We start from the raw sequence: 17,808 nt of genomic DNA, 5'->3' as shown, positions 1-17,808 counted from the left end.
CCCCTCTCTCTCTCTCTTTCTTTCTCTCTGCCTGAATTTCAACCAAGACAGCAAATGACAAGTAAACATAGGTGTTTGCCATGCAAGCTGTCTTTGTCTGTGTCTAAACAGAAGATTCATGGATTCATTCCGGAGTATGTGGTACCATTGGGTTTTCTTAAGGCATAGTCGTGTCTTTAACGCACAATTTGCTTTAAAAAAGAAGAAAACATCCAGTCTGCTAATGTGAATAGGAGTGAAAGAAGTACGGAACTTAAGCTTCTAAAGCTTTCAATCCATTGGTGGGCGATTTTGTTCCAGGGGCGGAGAATTTTATGTCTGTAAAAACATAAATTTTTTACATTTAGTCTCAAAGTTTGCTGAAGGCATTCAGACATTTGAGGTCTGCACTACTCCCAGAAATGTGATGCAAGTTTCAAATGCTCCGGGATCGACATATTTGCTTCTTTTGTTTGCATTGGAACCACACAAAGCTGAGAAAAGAAAAACCAAATCCGATATCATTTACACAGAACTCCAGAGGCCAACATTATTGGCACTCAGTCTTTGTGTCTGTGTTCCACACCGAGCATAGAGGAAAGACAGAAGAGCAAAGAACTGTCCAAGTATGTTAGAACCAAAATTGTGGAAAAGTATAGACAATCCCAAGGCTATAAGTTCATCTGCAGAGATCTTACTGTTTCTGTGTCCCCTGTGTATAACGTAATTAAGAAGTTTACAGCCCATGGCACTGTACCTAACCCTCCTGGACGTGGATGGAAGAGAAAAACTTTTCTCATTTTTCAAATGGTGACAAAATATCCTCAATCAACTTCCAAACAAATACAAGATGACCTGCACATACAAGGCACAACAGTGTCAGTGCATACTATCCTGAATGAAATGATATGTTATGGTGGGAGACCCAAGAGGACCCCAATGTTGACACAGATACATAAAAAAGACAGACCTCACCTGAAAATGTCACAGTCATTCTGGAAGAATGTCCTGTTGACATGTGAGACCAAAATAGAGCTTTTCGGTAAAGCACATCATTGTACTATTGTACAAATCATGAAATTAGGCCTTCGAGGAAAAGAACATGGTCCCTATGGTTAGGCATGAGGTTGAGCATTGTGAAATATGAAGACATCCAAAGAATTCTGGAGCGCAATGCAAGGCCCAGTGTCAGAAAGCTGGGTCTCTGTCAGAGGTCTTGGGACTTGACTCAATGACTCAATCATGGTTTAGGACAAAGAGCTGGAGAGATCTGAAGTCAAAATTACAGGTGTAAGAACCTCATCGATGGTTACGGGAAGTGACTGATTTCAGTTATTGTTTTCTAATAGGTTTGCTACCAAATATTAATTTGAGAGTCCCAATAATTTTGTCCAGTCCATTTCTGGAATTCTTGTGGATTTATATCAGATTTGTTCCAATGCAAAAAAAACAAACAAAATAAACGTGAACAGCAGAACATTTGCTAAAAGAAATACAGGGGAAAAATAAATACATGCCAATATTTTTGACAATTTCCTTGGCTATATTCTGTGATTTTCTTTTTTTATGTAAAGGCTGTCTATAAAGGGCTACACCAGTATGCTGAGGTATGCTAACCTTGCAAACATGGTTCAAAGCATGGTTCATTTTAATTCCAGCTAATATTCCAGTTCATTTATGGAAAGTGAAAATATCAATAATTTGCATATATTTACATACTGTATATCCTTAACTGTATTCAGCCTACAGCATATATTAGCCCCGCCCATTCACACTGAAGTTTAAAGAAGGATCCACCGATGTGTTAGAGGGGACTTTTAGGAGTAGCTAGAGTCTTCGGGGGCTTTGGGGTACGTCCTCTCGAGGGGCTCTCTCCCTGATACCTTGTGACTTACCTGTACTTACCTACTAGGCACCTGTAGTAGTAAGGTGGTAGAGGTTAGTTTGGCTGTTCTTCCTTAGGTCCTTATACTGGAGTTGAGTTTAGCATTTATACTAGTGGTGCCGATACTGGTATTTACACACAGTATCAGTATCAGTATTGGCAACAGTTGCAACTTGCATACTTTATAATGAAACCAAATGTTTAAACAACCAGTAAAAGCCAGTCAGAGTTATTACCATTAAACATTTACTTACCATTAGACATTTATGATCACTGGATCGCTGGTTCGAATCCCAGTCATGCTGCTAGCCATCGGCAACCGAGTCCCAGAGAGAGCACAATTGGCCTTGCTCTCTCCTGGGTGGGTAGATTGCACTCTTTCCCCAAATCACTTCGCTGACGCTGGCATTTGCGAGGTGGTATGGCGAAGCCTGGGAAGTGGCACTTACGCATTGCCGGCAGTTCGACAAATGAGCGGCTTGACTGCACACGTGTTGGAGGAGGCGTGTTTTGGCCTGCCCTCACTAGTGTAGGGGGCATTGTGTGCCATGAGGGGAGAGTACATACGGGTTGGGTAACTGGCGGTCTAAAATAGGGGAGAAAAAATGGGGGGGGGGAATTCTGGAAAAGTTCTGGAACATGAAATTTACACCAATTAAAAAGCTGTTTGGTGAAGCTTAGCAAGATTATGCTTCCCTACTTGCAAGTCTTTCTGCATTGTAGCAATCTGAATGTTTTCTTAGCTCTAAAATTTTCCAATGTGCAGTTACCCAACCAGTAAACGCTGTTCTTCCAAGCGTATTATATCTTATTTGGGATAAGATATAAAAAAGCACAACCTATAGAAAATGAAACACTATAAATATCAGGATTTATAGCTGCCTACTGAGTATTTGAACCAAAAAAGTCTATGTCACATTAATTCAAAGACATTAGGCATTATGGTATCTGTCAGATATACTGTAGAACTTCAAAAAGGACTTTTCTTCAGGAGACTAGTACATTAGCATTCAAACATGACTTTAGCAAACAAAATTGGTCTAATGTTAATAGCTGTGAAGGATTATGATTGAAGTGTGATAAAAATCAGGAACCTCCTGAAAAAAAAACCTGCAGTTACACAGGAGTCTAATGGCTTATACACTGTGCAAGGTTGGTGGTGGAACAAAGTAGACTGCTAATATTAGACACCAGAATGGAAGGCCACTTTATGACTGCGTGAGGCTTAACAATTCTTCTCGGAAATGTTTTACATGGATAATCAATCCACTCAGGCAAGTTCCTTTCTATGTGCACCATGTATTCAAGCCTGCATTGCAAATAACTGTCATCAAGGGCTATTCAGGCTTAAAGACCGATTGATCTAAACACCATGACGTACATGACTACTGAAATGCGGGCTGATGGTTGTAATTTGCAGAGTTTGCTTTGTGTGGCCATGCACGTGAGGCCCGAATGGTGAAAGTTAGTTAGTAGTTACAGCTTGCAGCTTGCCTGGGCCTCCACCACAGCCTGTTCTTTGACAGACTCTGTGCACTCCTTTGTCACAGGCCTCAACCTCGGATCGATCCACCCCCTCCCTCCACCCACCAACACCACCACCACCTCTACGCCACTTATTTTTTTCACAGTGCTCAACAGACGATGAAGGTAGGAAAAAAACGATTTGGAGGCAGCACTAAACACATTCACTCGCCTTCTGTCTTCTTTCAGCTACTCTAATATTACGTCTTTTTCCCCCTGCCTCATTTTCCAAGGGGTGCGCATGCAGGGAGGTGCGCACACATGCGGTCTCTCTCACACATGGTGGAGCAAGACGACGTGGCAGCATGGCTTCAATGTGAGGCCCTGTCACCCTCCTGCTGGGCTTCATCACTGTTAAATAGCACGTTGCGCTGAGTGAGCCTGAGCCTTCTTGTATGAGCTGCACCTGAGACCTGAATCATTTGCACTGTAGGGTCCCCAACAGCCATTCAAATAAGTTGCTTATGGATAAACACAGAAAGCTGCTAATTGTAGGTTGTTTATTTTGATAAAGGTTCCTAAATGTATCTTGGCTTGGAAGTGAGGTTCTAGGTTCTTTGTATGCTCATGCCACATTTTTACAGTTCAAGTCAAGTCAAGTCAGATTTATTTGTATAGCGCTTTTTACAACTGTTGTCGTCACAAAGCAGCTTTACATAATTAGTAATTAATAAAAGACAGCGACAAAAAAAAGGAAATAACGTAAGACATGAAGGATCAAAGACCCCCAGTTAGTAAGCCAATAGCGACAGTGGCAAGGAAAAACTCCCTCAGAGCTGGAAGAAGAAACCTTGGGAGGAACCAAGACTCACAAGGGGGACCCGACCCATCCTCCTCTGGTCAGAACTATTTAAACATTATTGATAAAAATGACCAAACCAGATACAACAGATAGTTAATAGTGGTGATATTAATAGTGGCAGATAGTTACGAGTCCAGTTACAGTTTATTTAATGATACGAGACAGAAAATACTTCATGCAAAGGTTTGGAAGGAACAAATTTTCATCTTGCTTTGTATAAATGTCTAATATGGATTACCCTGATTATCTGCAAAAAAAATGTAAAATATTATTAACACCTGTCCAGTATGGTCCTCTACATTCTGCCAAAGCAGCCTCGCATTTGCCTAGACTCTACAGTAGCTCTAAAGATGCCTTGTGGTATCTGAAACCAATAGCAGCAGATCCTTTTACGTTCAGGAAGTTGTGAGACGTAGTTGCCACAGATTGGGCTTTTTATTCTTACACACCTCACAGATGCTCGATCGCATTGAGATCTAAAGAATTTGGACAAAGCATAAACTCTTCGTCATGTTCCTCACACCATTTCTAAACAATGTGTGTTTATGCGTGCAGCGTGGCATATGGTTGGGCAGTATGACAATAATTTGGTATAAATATTTTAAAATGTTGGCGTTATCTCAAAATGAGGACGGGATTTCATGTGGTGAAAAGACAAGCCCACCATAGCTGTGAGTTTTGCAATGTGCTAAGTTTGGTTAAAAGCCAGAGCAAGTAAACCTGGGCTGAACTAACCGACTAAATGTGTCTGAAAACAGTCGGACACACTCTTAAGACCATTAACCAGACTTTGTGCTCTCAGATATGAGGCTTAACCTTCTAAACGTGTGTAATTCGAGTCTCAGTGAGCCGGAACACGGCCTGTTCTGCAGTGTTTAGCCTGCTGGCTAACTTATTAAAGCCTGGACAGTCAGCTTTGAGTCCAACATCACTCTCAAGCTTTAAGTTGTCGGTAGTTCACCGGTAGTTCATGGGTGAACTACTGACAACTTAAAGCTTGAGAGTGATGTTGAGCGACTGATGTTGGGAGTAATAGGAAGGTGAATGGAGAGGCCGGTTCAGTTGTTTGGACTCAAAGCTGGCCAACAGCAGCTGAACTGAGCTGTCTGATACTCTGTGTATCTGTAGCTAGCTGAGCTATTTTTTTTTTATTCAGCCTTTTGTCCTTCCAACACCAGTTGCTCAATCTGTGTCATTATCGCCTAATCGTTTTTTAAGTGAGCTTTCGGTCAGTCAGACTTGGAATTGGTGTGTGGTGAGCAGACTGTTATCTAACTGAGCTAGCTAATGTAATACTAACCAGCTTCTCTCTCCTGATTCAGAGCAGTTTAACATTTGTAATTATCTATTATATATAGTATCTATATATAATCTATATATTATTGAATGATTGATTTTAAATAGTCGTTTTTTGGTTTTAAATAAAGCAGGAAGCCCTGTAAGCATTGAACCATCTGCGCTACTTGCACAACTTGTGCTGTTCTTTTGATGGTGGAGGGTTAGAATGAGCTCTCTAAACGGTCTACAGCTACACAGCCCTGATGCTCCCCAATTCGCAGCGTAGATGTGGCAGCTCAACCAGCGTTCAGACATCCTGTCTTAACATTCAAATTACCCGAGCCATTCTTTACCCGAGCCATGTCCCCTGCTCAGTTTCTGCTACGTGATCAGGTAGTGACGAGCCCCACACAACAGATTGTAAGGCCCTACGTACTGACACGTTCCTACCATAACCATCATTAACAAAATTTGTTCTGTAGGGTCAGACCAGATGGGTTGTCTTTGTTGCCCTCATGTGTCTTGTCATTTTGGAGATGGTCCAACCCATTTGCATGTGGCCAGTTCTTTGTTATACGACTAAAACGTCTTTGCCTCAAAGTCTCCACAAGCGAAGAAACTGGCTCCTTCATTGAAGGTAGGCTTTAAAGGGAAAGTTCACCCTGTTTCAAATTTGAGCCCTTCTGTATATTTTTTGTATAGTTTTTACACAATTAGCTTAATTAATTTGCTAAAAAAGACTGTGTGAAGTAAAGGGTTTTATATTTCTTTCTGTTATTCTTAACCCCTTACACACTAAGGTGTATTATTCATTAACTATAGGGACTTTTGTACAAACTAGCGGGACTATTATTTGATAATAGAAGTCATAGGCTGTTTAATGGGTTTATCTGTAGAGTTTATGTACTCTACAGTTTTCTGATGAGACTGGCATTTGTGAATCAATGAATTAATTGAGCAATGTTAGATACCCATAAGATGCAGTTCAACTACAAGCCAGAAGCCAAGTACTAAGCTTGGGGTACAGTTCCTGGTGTCAGACAATCCCCCTGGTAATGCCCCTGCCACAGTGTAATAAAACCACACTCTCCATGATTTGTTTTCATATTCCTTCAGTACTGGTATTAACGCCATTTTCAGAGTGCGGTATTGCCTGTAGCCATAATTTGCACAAATCTGTTTCTCAGAGGAAATAAGTGAAAGTGACAAAAAAAAAAAAAAAAAAAAAACAGCAGCACGTTGTCCCACCCCCAGAACCACGATCAAGAGAATGAACCGGATCACAAATGCAGACATTCACAGGAAAAAAGCAGACACTAGCATTGTGGCAATGACGATTAACAAAAAGCTGCTTACAGATTTGGCCTGTGGACAATGTAGAGAATGTATCAACGTAATTGTGCTAAGAGAAGAGTGCAATGTAAGAATGTATTAACGAAATTGTGCTAATATGACATAATGTAGTAATGGTATATATTTAACATAGCATTAGGTAACGATTTAGTGTCTTGATTATCAGAATCAGAATCAGAAATACTTTATTGATCCCAAGAGGGAAATTCCAATTGTTACAGTTGCAACCGTTCCACTCTATAAAATAAACAATATAAAAATATTGAACATTGATGTATGTATATATGTATATAAATATATTAAAGTGATATAAAATATTGATATGGAACATACTGTATAAAGCAGTTCAAATTATTGCACCTCTGAGTTATTGCACGTAAGAACATTATAATTTGAGTATTGCACAGATGAACCATAGTGTCTCACACTGAGGGGTTATAACACATACTCCTTTACTAGTCACATCTAGGTATTCAGAAAGCTGTGGTTGCTTATGTATGCAGTTGGTTTGCAGTACATGTACAGTGTGAGGAGGCGCTGCAAACAGCAGCTGAATGGTAGCTGGATGGACAGAAAAGAGAAGGAGCAGGATGCCCAGAAAAGATCTTACCAGAGTTTGATTGCGACTGTTTTGCTCTTGCTCTTAGCAAGGAGACTTCTCTCTCTGAGCAAGGCTTAGAATTTTCTTCAATCTTATCTTTACCGCTGTTATTGCTTAAATTGGGTTTGCTTGCCCCTGACCAATCAAAGAGACCATATGCTAGAAGCATCCCCCAACACAGAACAACAATACCAGCAGGTATCGTGCGGCTTTGAGAGCACTGAAGCCTGGTGGAATAGGAGTTTGATATGCAGACCTTGATAACAACTGTCCATTTGTGGAGGAAGCTTTCCCAGCGGCGGGGAGAGAATTTTGCAGACAGAGATTCTATGTATATTTGAAGGTGGAACACAGAAGCTCTTCATTGATTTTTTTTGGAAGCCCAGGGCCTGCATAAAGTTATAAGCTATCATGTTTGTAGAACCCTCAAATTATGTAAAAAATGCTATAAAAATTTAAAGGTTCCTCATAGTTTCTTTTAAAACTCTTTAAACTTTAAAAATGTTCTTCACATACACACACACACACACACACACACACACACACATATATACACAAAACTATCCAGTGAAACAATGGTGTAGCATTACTCAAAGAGTCCAAGGAGATTACAACGGGGGGGAGGGGGTACAGGTGGGATTTATTATTGTACATTCCAGCACTTCTCTAATTTATCTAATTTGAACGAAATTAGGAATCCGGTAGATAAAAAGTGTTAAATTGCTAAACCGCTGCATATAACATGTATTAATAAGGGGATCCAGATAACAGCAGTTTATGTTTCTTTTACCGATATGACATTAACCGAGGGACACAATCTGCCAAATGTTAGGGAGGATAAAAACACGTTATCCCAAGGCAACACTAAATAACATGGAGTGGCTGCGCAGATGATATGGTTATATTTCCTTCAACGAAAGCTTCCTGGTGCAGACAGAAAACTGATGTAATCTTGTTGTCTTCCATTAGCTGATGTCCTCCAGGTGCCATGGTTTTCAGATAAAGCAGTCAGAAATAACTTCCCTGAATGCCTGTAAACTCTGATTGATTTCCATGCATTTGCCCTGTAGACATAACTGTTCTGCTGTTCTTCTGTGCGATTTGATCGGATCACTGATTTATTTTGCCACGTCCACTGCAACTCTTGCTGTGATTGGGAGGCCAAGACAAGATTCAATTTATTAGAGTGTGTACATTGAGTCTTTTAGGTCGTCCATCTCCGGATCATGCAAACGTTTTGGCATCCTGATCAAATGACACCTTCGGGGTTTTTTTTAAGTGTAAATATACGTACGTTTGTCATTTTCTGCGTATTTTAGATGCTATTTATTTACTGAATATAACATTGCATACAAATATTAATGTAAATGATGTATTTGCTTATTAGTTTATTAGTTATTAGTTTATTATGTGAATGTATTTTTAGGCTGAGACGATGGCTCATATCTCCAAGACTAGCCACTACCTTGCTTAACTGTGTGTAAAATAGTACACCAATACTAGTAGTACTTTCATTATAGTATGTTTAGTAAAACTGAAAGTGGTTTGTGGTTGCAGCCTATAGTTTTATGGCACATAATCGTGAACATGCTTTACAGATTTGCATATCCAACATGAAAATAATGTACTGATTGGATAAACTAGCTGTAAGTGCTGACAAATCGGTGAGAATTCTGGTGATTTCAAGAGAGTTCTTGTGCTTGCAAGATTGCAAATTCTTAGGCCGCCAAAAACGCATGGAATCCGAATTTTTGCAAAACAGATGCAAACCACATTTGGAGGATTTGTACAGATGTATCTTTTGCATCACTCAACTTCATCAATTGCAAAGTGACAGAAATGAGGGGATCCAATCAAAGTGCCATAGGTTAGTTACTGATGCCTATGTTGTTACCACAACAACACACTCAGATAGGTGTGTGATGTCTGGTCTGATCTGATCACTTGCAAATAACAGTACTGACAGTAACTCACCATTGGCCTGCAGTCGCAACGTAACCCAAAAGGTTCTTTCAGGAACCAGTATTGGTTATTTTATGGTATCACTCCAAAGAGCATTTTTTGGCACTGTTATATTTAAGAGTGTATTCCATTGCTGAGGATAAACAATATTTGTTGCATTTGTTGATTTGTTGCATTGAAGAGACCAGTTGTCAAGCTCTGTGTGGAAAAAAAAACTGATGGTCAACAATTGAACTGTAAAGAAAAGCAGCCATTAAAAAAGCCTTACTGTTCTCAAACAAAGGCAACCCATCAGTGAACCTAAGATGAATAATAGTAAAAACTGGGTGCAGACATGACTGCAGCTGATTAGAACCCCTTTTAACATTCAGTAAACTGGCCTTTTAATAACCCAGCCATGCATATTTAGAACTGTATTTTTTATATTTTTTCCTGCCAGCATCTAGGGAGGTCATCAAGGGAGCAAATGTTAGATTCTTTTTTGCTTTGGCCACTCTCACAGCAAGCACTTCAGTGAAGCCTGGACATTTTCAGCAATTGTACAAAATAACAACTGTACAGTCTAGCCTGTCCTCTAAGCACCAGCTCTTCTATCCTCTTCCCTTTCCTCCAATTTATCGTATTCGGAAAGGATCAAATGCAGGTATGGGGGGGGGGATTTTTTTGTGTGCAATCCTGTCTACACCATGTACTCAAACATAGCCAGATGTGACTGTGTCAGAGCCTCTGGCTAATCTGTCATTTTCTGACATTTACATTTAATTTGTTCATAACCCTAACAGCACCCTGCTGTTCTAGTAACCGAATCTATAAAAGAACCAATAATGAGAAGTGAAATGAAAGGTGTTTTTTATGATTTTATTAGGGTTGTATATTCCTTAAATAATTCAATTTTAAGTCTTAAAGTGTTATTAGTTTTGGGTTTGAGCACCCCTTATCAAATCACATGCTTTACAAATCATACAGAGAACACACTTCAGCACATTTCACTGCACAATTACTGTTTATTTAGTTACTTTCAAAAATTGGGGGAAATGTGCAGAATATACAATTGTAATGGTGAATGTAGGTAATTTTATGTTTAAAGCTGTGGCTAAACTTATGTGTATTAATAAACATCTGGTCCAGTGGTGAACATTACCCCAAGTAATTTCTCAAAAATCTCCAATACTTTCCAAAAGAAGACGAAAATGTTCTTAGCTTTGAATGGAAGGTAAAATAAGAGTTAATAATAGTTAATTCCACATAATTTAGAGCATTTCTATTGGTCTATTAATCCAGAATTATTTACACAGTGTACAGAGCAGCTACAGGGTTCAAAACATGAGGAAAACTAAAAATGGACAAAAATGGAGATGATGGATATTTTTGAAAAATGGGGCACCGAAATTAGGAAGGATTATTAATACATGTAAACTTTGCTTCCAGTTCATATCACTTGTGATTAATTCAGCAAAAGCAGAGTGAGCGTAAATGTTACCAATCCAGTAGGTGGGGATAGTGAATTCACTATCAGTGTTTCAACTAGACTAACTTTCCAACCCAAATGTAAAACTATCCAACTATCAATTGGAAAAGATTCCAGAGAATTTAAATATGCTACATACATTGCATCTATATATTCTGCAATTAATCTACACATAAAAACTTAACCTTTAAGATGGTACAAAGGTTTTTTTTGGTTGTTTGTTTTATTTTGTTTTTATTTTAACCCAATTGAGAATTGTAGCCTGTTTACCTACTTTAATATGATACTACGTTATAGTCATCAAGAGAGAGATGATGATAAAATAATATGAACAGTGAATTCTGTGGCTTAAAACTTACAAGTGGTATTCAGGGTGAATAATGAGAAATATATGTTTGATTACAGGCAAAATTCCCAAATGTGGGAACTCAAGAAGAATTCTATTTAAATGTGTTTAAATACATTAAATATTACCCCATGTTATTTGTGTATGTGCCCCTTTATCCCTATAATAAACTATCCCTCTTTTCTAGGCTATTTAATGACTCATTGAATAACTCGTAGGGCTGTGCGATATTGACAAAAACTGATATTGCAATATTTTTGTTTTGTAGTATATATTGCAAAATAAAATAAAAAAAACAGGAATTTGGAACCAGAAGTCACCAGAAATCAATGATCCCAAATGTCATGATATTAGTAATGCACTCCATGTATCCAAGATTGGGGTAAAATAAATTATATTGGGCAGATCTTGGAAAGATATACTAAGCAAGTACCATGACGTGTTTGATATGATTTGACATTGCACCTGGCATTGTACGTTCTGCAATGTGACCATTGAGCAAGTGCACATTGCGATGGCGAGGCTAAAACAACATATTGTGCAGCCCTAAGACTTTAGGTTTTGGCTTTTTAAAGTATTTTAACACCAATTTAGTGCTAATCTTGGATTACCATAATAGCACCACACATTATCCCATCTTCACAGCAATGCAAATGTTAATACTACATATATCATTCCAATGTATGATACACATTTTGAATACCACAATGTAATGACATAATGACAGGTAACAACAAAGCCTGTGTGTTTTTTTTGAGACAAATGACTCACACATTTGTCACACTCTGTATATTCTGTATTGTTCAAAAATATTTTTGTTAGTTGAAGTCAATGATGGTTTTTACTAGCATGGCCCCAGGGAAGTCCATAGTGACGATGCCAAAGCGCTTCCTCTGGCCAGCACGGGCAGTTAAGTAGTCATACAGGCGTGGATTAATGCGCTTGGCCAGGGCGTTGGGGTGTGCCAAAAAACTGGCACCACTGGCATATGTAAGAAACATGCGGGCTTTGTTGCCTAGCACAGCCTCCTCCAGGTGAGTGTAGACACTCTTCCATTTCCTGTCCACTTGCTCAGGCTGGAGGGAGGACACCTGTGGGCACAAGACTGTAGTTGGTTACATGTTGTTACATGCTCAAGCAGTGGGAAACCTTCCGATCCTTTTGTACCTTCAGAGAAGACGGCGGCAGTTCTGTCAGAGCTCTTTACATCAAAAAGTCACTCTTAAACTGTTACATACAAGATAAAATTTATATGGATGCTTCTGTCAAATGTTTTAATTGTTTCTCTTTATGTGTTTTATTTTGCTTTTGTAAATTACTATATTAAATTAAATGAAAATCCTGATGATCCCAGACATGAGAGGTCTATCAGCTAAAAGTTCAGTATCTGCATTTCCAAGAGTGTATCTATCTAAGGTAATTAAAACTGTTATATATTATACTTGAAATTCTGAAGATGATTTAGATGATATTTATTTTACAGCTAGAATGACCTTTTATTGACATTCTTGCTGTTTCTTTTTGTTTGTTTGTTTGTTTGTTTTTTGGGTTTTTCTTTTACTGTTAAACACAGCCCACATGATCTCAATAGGGTTGAGGTCAGGACTTTGGGAAGGGCAGTCTAAAAGCTTTTAATGTTAGCCTGCTTTATCCAATCCACGTCCACCTTTAATGTGCGTTGAGGTTCACTGTCCTCTTGAATTGTGGAGCACACATTTTTTTGGTTCTGCTGAAGAATTCTGAGGTAGTCTTTTCCTTCTTCATTATTCCACCCACTTTGTGCAACATACTTCTGGTCATTGTGGCCAAACAACTTAATCTATGTCTCAACTGACCATATAATGTTCTTCCAAAGGAGCTTTTTCTTGTCTATGTGTTCAGCTTCAAACTGTAGTCAAGCTTAAAGAAGCAGGCGCTCCTTGGTGATTCTTGGGTTGCTCCTGATCACGCAAACCAGTTGCCTCTCAGCTGAGGGTGATGGTTTAGGTCCAGACCTGGACAATGTGACTACACGTCTTAATGCTTCAGATTTGTGTACAGTTGTTTGACGAAGATCAATGATCTTGGGATCTGAAGTTGTTTAAAAAAATGGCTTTAAGAGACATTCTGTCTCAGGTCTGCACTGAACTTCTTGGACTTTCCCATTTTGTGTTTTGTGTGTTGGTCACTGCAACAAGTGCTGTCAAACAAACCCTTTATATGTGGCCACAGAGAAGCTGTAGATAAACAGGATTACTAACAGGAAGCATTTTGGGACTTTTAGCAAAACTTAGTTAATAATACAATGTTCATATCCATGACATTCATATCCATGGTGAGTGTATGTAATCAACTGACAACTGTACACCTGCTGCCGCTATAACTATAACAAACTCTACTCTGTTACTCATGTTCATATGTGAGCATGACCTAAAACATCTAAATCATCAATGAGGCCTGTGCAAAAGTTTGGACACCCTAAGCAAATTAGGTCGGAGGCATGTCACAATGTCGCCAGTCGTATTTAGGAACTGGCAGCTAAATCAAATGTCCAAGCCTAATACATTCTCTGACTCTTCACACCTAGAACTAACATTCAAAAACCCTGGGTTTCTCTAAGCAACTGTCTCAAAATCTGAAAATGAAAGTACTTGAGGCCCACAAGTCAAGGGAATGCTATAAGACAATTTTTAATCGGGTGGATTCTAGACCGTGGAGTGTGGCAGTTCAGGGAAAGTATGGAGGTCCAGATAGGTCTGAAAGAGACCTTCTGTCATTGAAGAGTGTGAATAAAATTCCAAGAAAAGAATGACATTTAGCTGCTACAAAAGTGTTTGCTAGCTGTGATTTCTGCCAAAAGGGTAGGTTTTGGCTCTGTAAGGTGCCCAAACCTTTTTTAATTTATTTATTTTTTTTATGTTATGAAAAATAGAATACCTGTGCAATTGTATTTGCTGGAAATATTGTATTTTGTGTTGTTGAGTGTAGTCTCAGAGGCTCTGTTTACTACTTCTTAATTAAAAAAAGCCAAAATGTATGATTTAGTCAAGGGCTCACATATGTTTGCATAAGACTGCATAAACATTTAACAGTGGCATACAAATTTTGGGCACTCTGGTCAAAATATGTTATTGTGAATCTCTAAGCGAGTAAAAATATATTGATTTCCAAAAGCTGTACAGTTAGAGCTGATGCATTTCTTTCATATTTTAAGCAAAATGTTTACGTCTATTAGACATTAGTATCAAAAAGGGAAAATGTCTCAAAGCAAACATTTGGGCACCCTGCATTAATTCATTCATTCTTTATTCCTTGCAGTTAAATAGACAGTTTTTGCTAATGTGCTGTCAGTATATTTAAATGACCTCTGCTCTGGTTGCTTTAAGTGTCTTGCAATCAATGCTGAAACACTACAAACAGTCTAACTTCAGTGTAAAAGAACACTTTCTGTAGGTCGGACCTTGACTTGCACAATGTTTTCATTAAGAAATGTATTTTTACCTTCCAGACATCAGCAATGTCCAGTGACTGGTACCGCATGCCCAGGTCAGGTCCAGGGAAGTCTTGTAGGACAATCAGCTTGCCTCTTGCCTCTCCCATAGCTGGCATTAACCGGCTATGCCAGAGCAGATCCCAGTGGGCATATTGATGCACGTAGCGTACCACTGCCTCGTAGATTTCCCCGGTTTCGCTCAGCTCTTCTCTCAGCCTCATCAGCACTGTCTCAGTGGGGTGCTGCTTCAGAAAAACTGCTATGACCTCCAGCACTTCCCCAAAATGTGCCCACTGGTAGGAGATGCCATGATGGATGGTGAGGTTGCCTCGTATGTGACGCACACGTATATCAAGGAAGCGAATGCCAGCCTGGAGTTGTCTCGCCAGAGGCCAGGAGTTGCACTGAGCAAGAGAGCCGCCGTAAAAGGCCATTGAGTTGTGGGTGCCTGGCATAGTAACCTCAGACAGAGACTGGTTCTCCGGAATATCTGCCATCCAGGAGGGATTAAGAAACTCTGGCGTGGAGGTGTCATCGTAGTCAGGTCTTTGAATGGCACCACGGCCTGGACAGGCCACTCTGTTGGAGGCGATAATGTAGGGCCAGAAAGAGGACACATAAGTGAGGGACAGCAAAAATGTACCCAAGGAGTTCTTTTGAATGCATATGGGGAAATACTGTACTGATACTGAACCTTTTAATGGATAAGTGGTTCTATGGGATCGTCACACTCACATCTCTTCGACAAAATGGTTCTTTATGGAGCTGAAAACAGTTCTTCGACGGTATCTCTCAAGTACCATTTGTAGAACCTCAACAATGTTCAGTGCTTTACATCAATGACGTTTGTCCTTGTTATTTGATAAAGTTTAGTTAAGCAAGTAAACAGTGACCCTTAGAAAATTAGTAAAGCCATATTATAAGCTCTCTGTACAAAATAATTGTCACCTTGCATGTGTAAGGTGGTGGTAATGTCAGGCTCCTGCAGATGACATTGCATGAGGATGATCAGGCTAAAAGTACTACTGGGGTATGTGACGGGATTGATTGAGAAGAGGTACAGTAAAGTAAATGTCTCGTTTGATGTGTGTAAAAGGTGTTAATGCTTGGCAAAAAGGAGTAATTGCATTTGGGCATGTCAAAGGCCACAGTGTGAGGGACGTAGCTGAATTTGCAGGTGTATCGTAGCATATGATCATAGAGGTCTACCAGCAGTAGCAAAAATCTCAGTCTACAGGAAATCCACATCAGAATTGTGTCTGAAAGACAAAACTCAGGGACAGGGACTGTCTGCATATTTCACAGCTTGTGAATACAAACTCCAGACAAGAATTTGCTTCTCTTAGTCAACATAAGGCTCACTTCTGCTCAAGAATGAAGATAATGTCCTGTAGACTAGGATTTTTGCCCCTGCTGGTATACCCGTATGATCGTATGCTTTCATACCCCTGCAAATTCAGCTGATTCCTTGACACTATGACCTTTCACATGCCCCAGTACAATCACTCCTTTTAGCCAATGATCAACATCTACTTTGCGACCCATTTTCCACACATTCAATAAGACATTTACTGCACTGTACCACCTCTTCGCAATCTATGAATCCTGTCAAACACCCCTCAGTTGTGTATAGCCCAGTCATTTTTGTGCAACACCATCAGAGAGAGCCTGATATTACTACCACCTTAAAAACACATGGTAATTCAATAGTATAAGTTGTTTGCTATGAGTAGAGTGGAATCTGAGAACGAGATCAGTTTACGTACATCTGCTCCATTTTACATACAATCTGCATTAATTTCTGCCCACACACACGTTTTTTGGCATGAAAGCATGGTTCTAGAAAATTAAATTAAATTGGTATTGAACCAGTTGGTATAGAGGTCCCTTAAAAACTCTTATCTTATGCATCTCATTTAAAGTTGATTTAAAGAATCATCTATTGCAAAGGGAATCAAAGTAGCTCTTCTATTACACTGCTCCAAAACTCCTTTTTGCTGCCGTTATTTCTAGTAGTGTATATGAATCTGTGAGTATAAAAATCATATTGATTCTTTAATGTACCAATCAGAAACACACAAGCATGGGGATGGGGGGCACTTAATCGTTTATTTGATTATGGACACAATAGGGTTAAATAATCGTTTCACTTGGCTGCAATAATGCGAGCTAGGCAGAAGGCATGAATAATCGCATTTGGTCCATTAGAGAACTTGTTTAACTCAATAAATGAGGTGCTGAGTAGATACTGCTGACAAATGCAATTTTAGACAGAACTGAATAACTAAACACAAGCCGTACCCACACAGTCCCATCACCTGTCTTCTATGGGAAGGTTCTGTATCAACAGTATAAGATTACTTACCCCAGTAAAATCCCAACTATTACCATATGCATCATATCCCCACTGGAACCTGCCATGCTGACACTTTTAAAGTCACTGCACGGCTGGACACTGTAAACAGTAAACCATGTAATTACACTCGAAACTTGTTTAGAATTAAGTTAAAAATGAAATCTCAAATGTACAGATAACTTTTTTTTTTACATGCAATACTACATCATACTGTAATTACATTTCCATACAAAAAAAAGCTAATCTGGACAGTGAAAGCATAATTTTAAGAATATGATTATTGAGCATATTTCTAGATGCTTTGATGTATTTTTAGAAATGAAATAAAATGACACTCATAATGCCAATAATGGCATATTACATGTATTAACCAGATCTAGAATGAATTTACAAAACCCAGCCACAATGCTTAAAGTCATCATGAAATGCCCTTATGAAGTCAGTTAATTAGCTTTGAGCATCAGGAAATGTGTGTTCTCTTACCCTGGTTTTGTTTGGGATGGATCAGGAGAGTGGTCTCTTGAGACAGCAGCACAAAGAACCCACCAGACAGCAGCAGCAGGTTAGCTGTCCAGACTTGGTTTGCATTTGTACATTCCCCCTCCCTTTCTTTCTTTCCAGAGAGACCACATGCTATGCTTCTGGCTAAAACTGGTTGGAGGCACCAATAGACAGCAACCTCTTTTGTTTGAGGGGTCATTGTGTTTTTTTAGAAAGTACAGTTAAAAGCTGAGCAGGGTCAACACGAGCGGACAAAAACTGGCCATGCTGAACCCCTTGCC

At 39.2% G+C, this 17,808-nt stretch overlaps 1 protein-coding gene across 1 annotated transcript; it reads right to left on the bottom strand.

Moving 5' to 3' along the window:
- Positions 1-11,996: 11,996 nt before the first annotated feature.
- Positions 11,997-17,520, bottom strand: LOC140551282 (1-phosphatidylinositol phosphodiesterase). The gene is made up of 4 exons (XM_072674679.1): positions 17,510-17,520; positions 17,036-17,125; positions 14,679-15,249; positions 11,997-12,289 (listed from the first exon to the last, which is right to left on the bottom strand). Exons 2-4 carry the CDS (start codon positions 17,089-17,091, stop codon positions 12,017-12,019), a joined length of 900 nt encoding a protein of 299 aa, XP_072530780.1. The 5' UTR covers positions 17,092-17,125; positions 17,510-17,520; the 3' UTR covers positions 11,997-12,016.
- Positions 17,521-17,808: the final 288 nt, after the last annotated feature.

This window comes from Salminus brasiliensis, chromosome 3, assembly GCF_030463535.1.
Source record: "Salminus brasiliensis chromosome 3, fSalBra1.hap2, whole genome shotgun sequence".
NCBI classification, from domain to species: Eukaryota; Metazoa; Chordata; class Actinopteri; order Characiformes; family Bryconidae; genus Salminus; species Salminus brasiliensis.
This window is presented reverse-complemented; position numbering and strand designations above follow the sequence as displayed.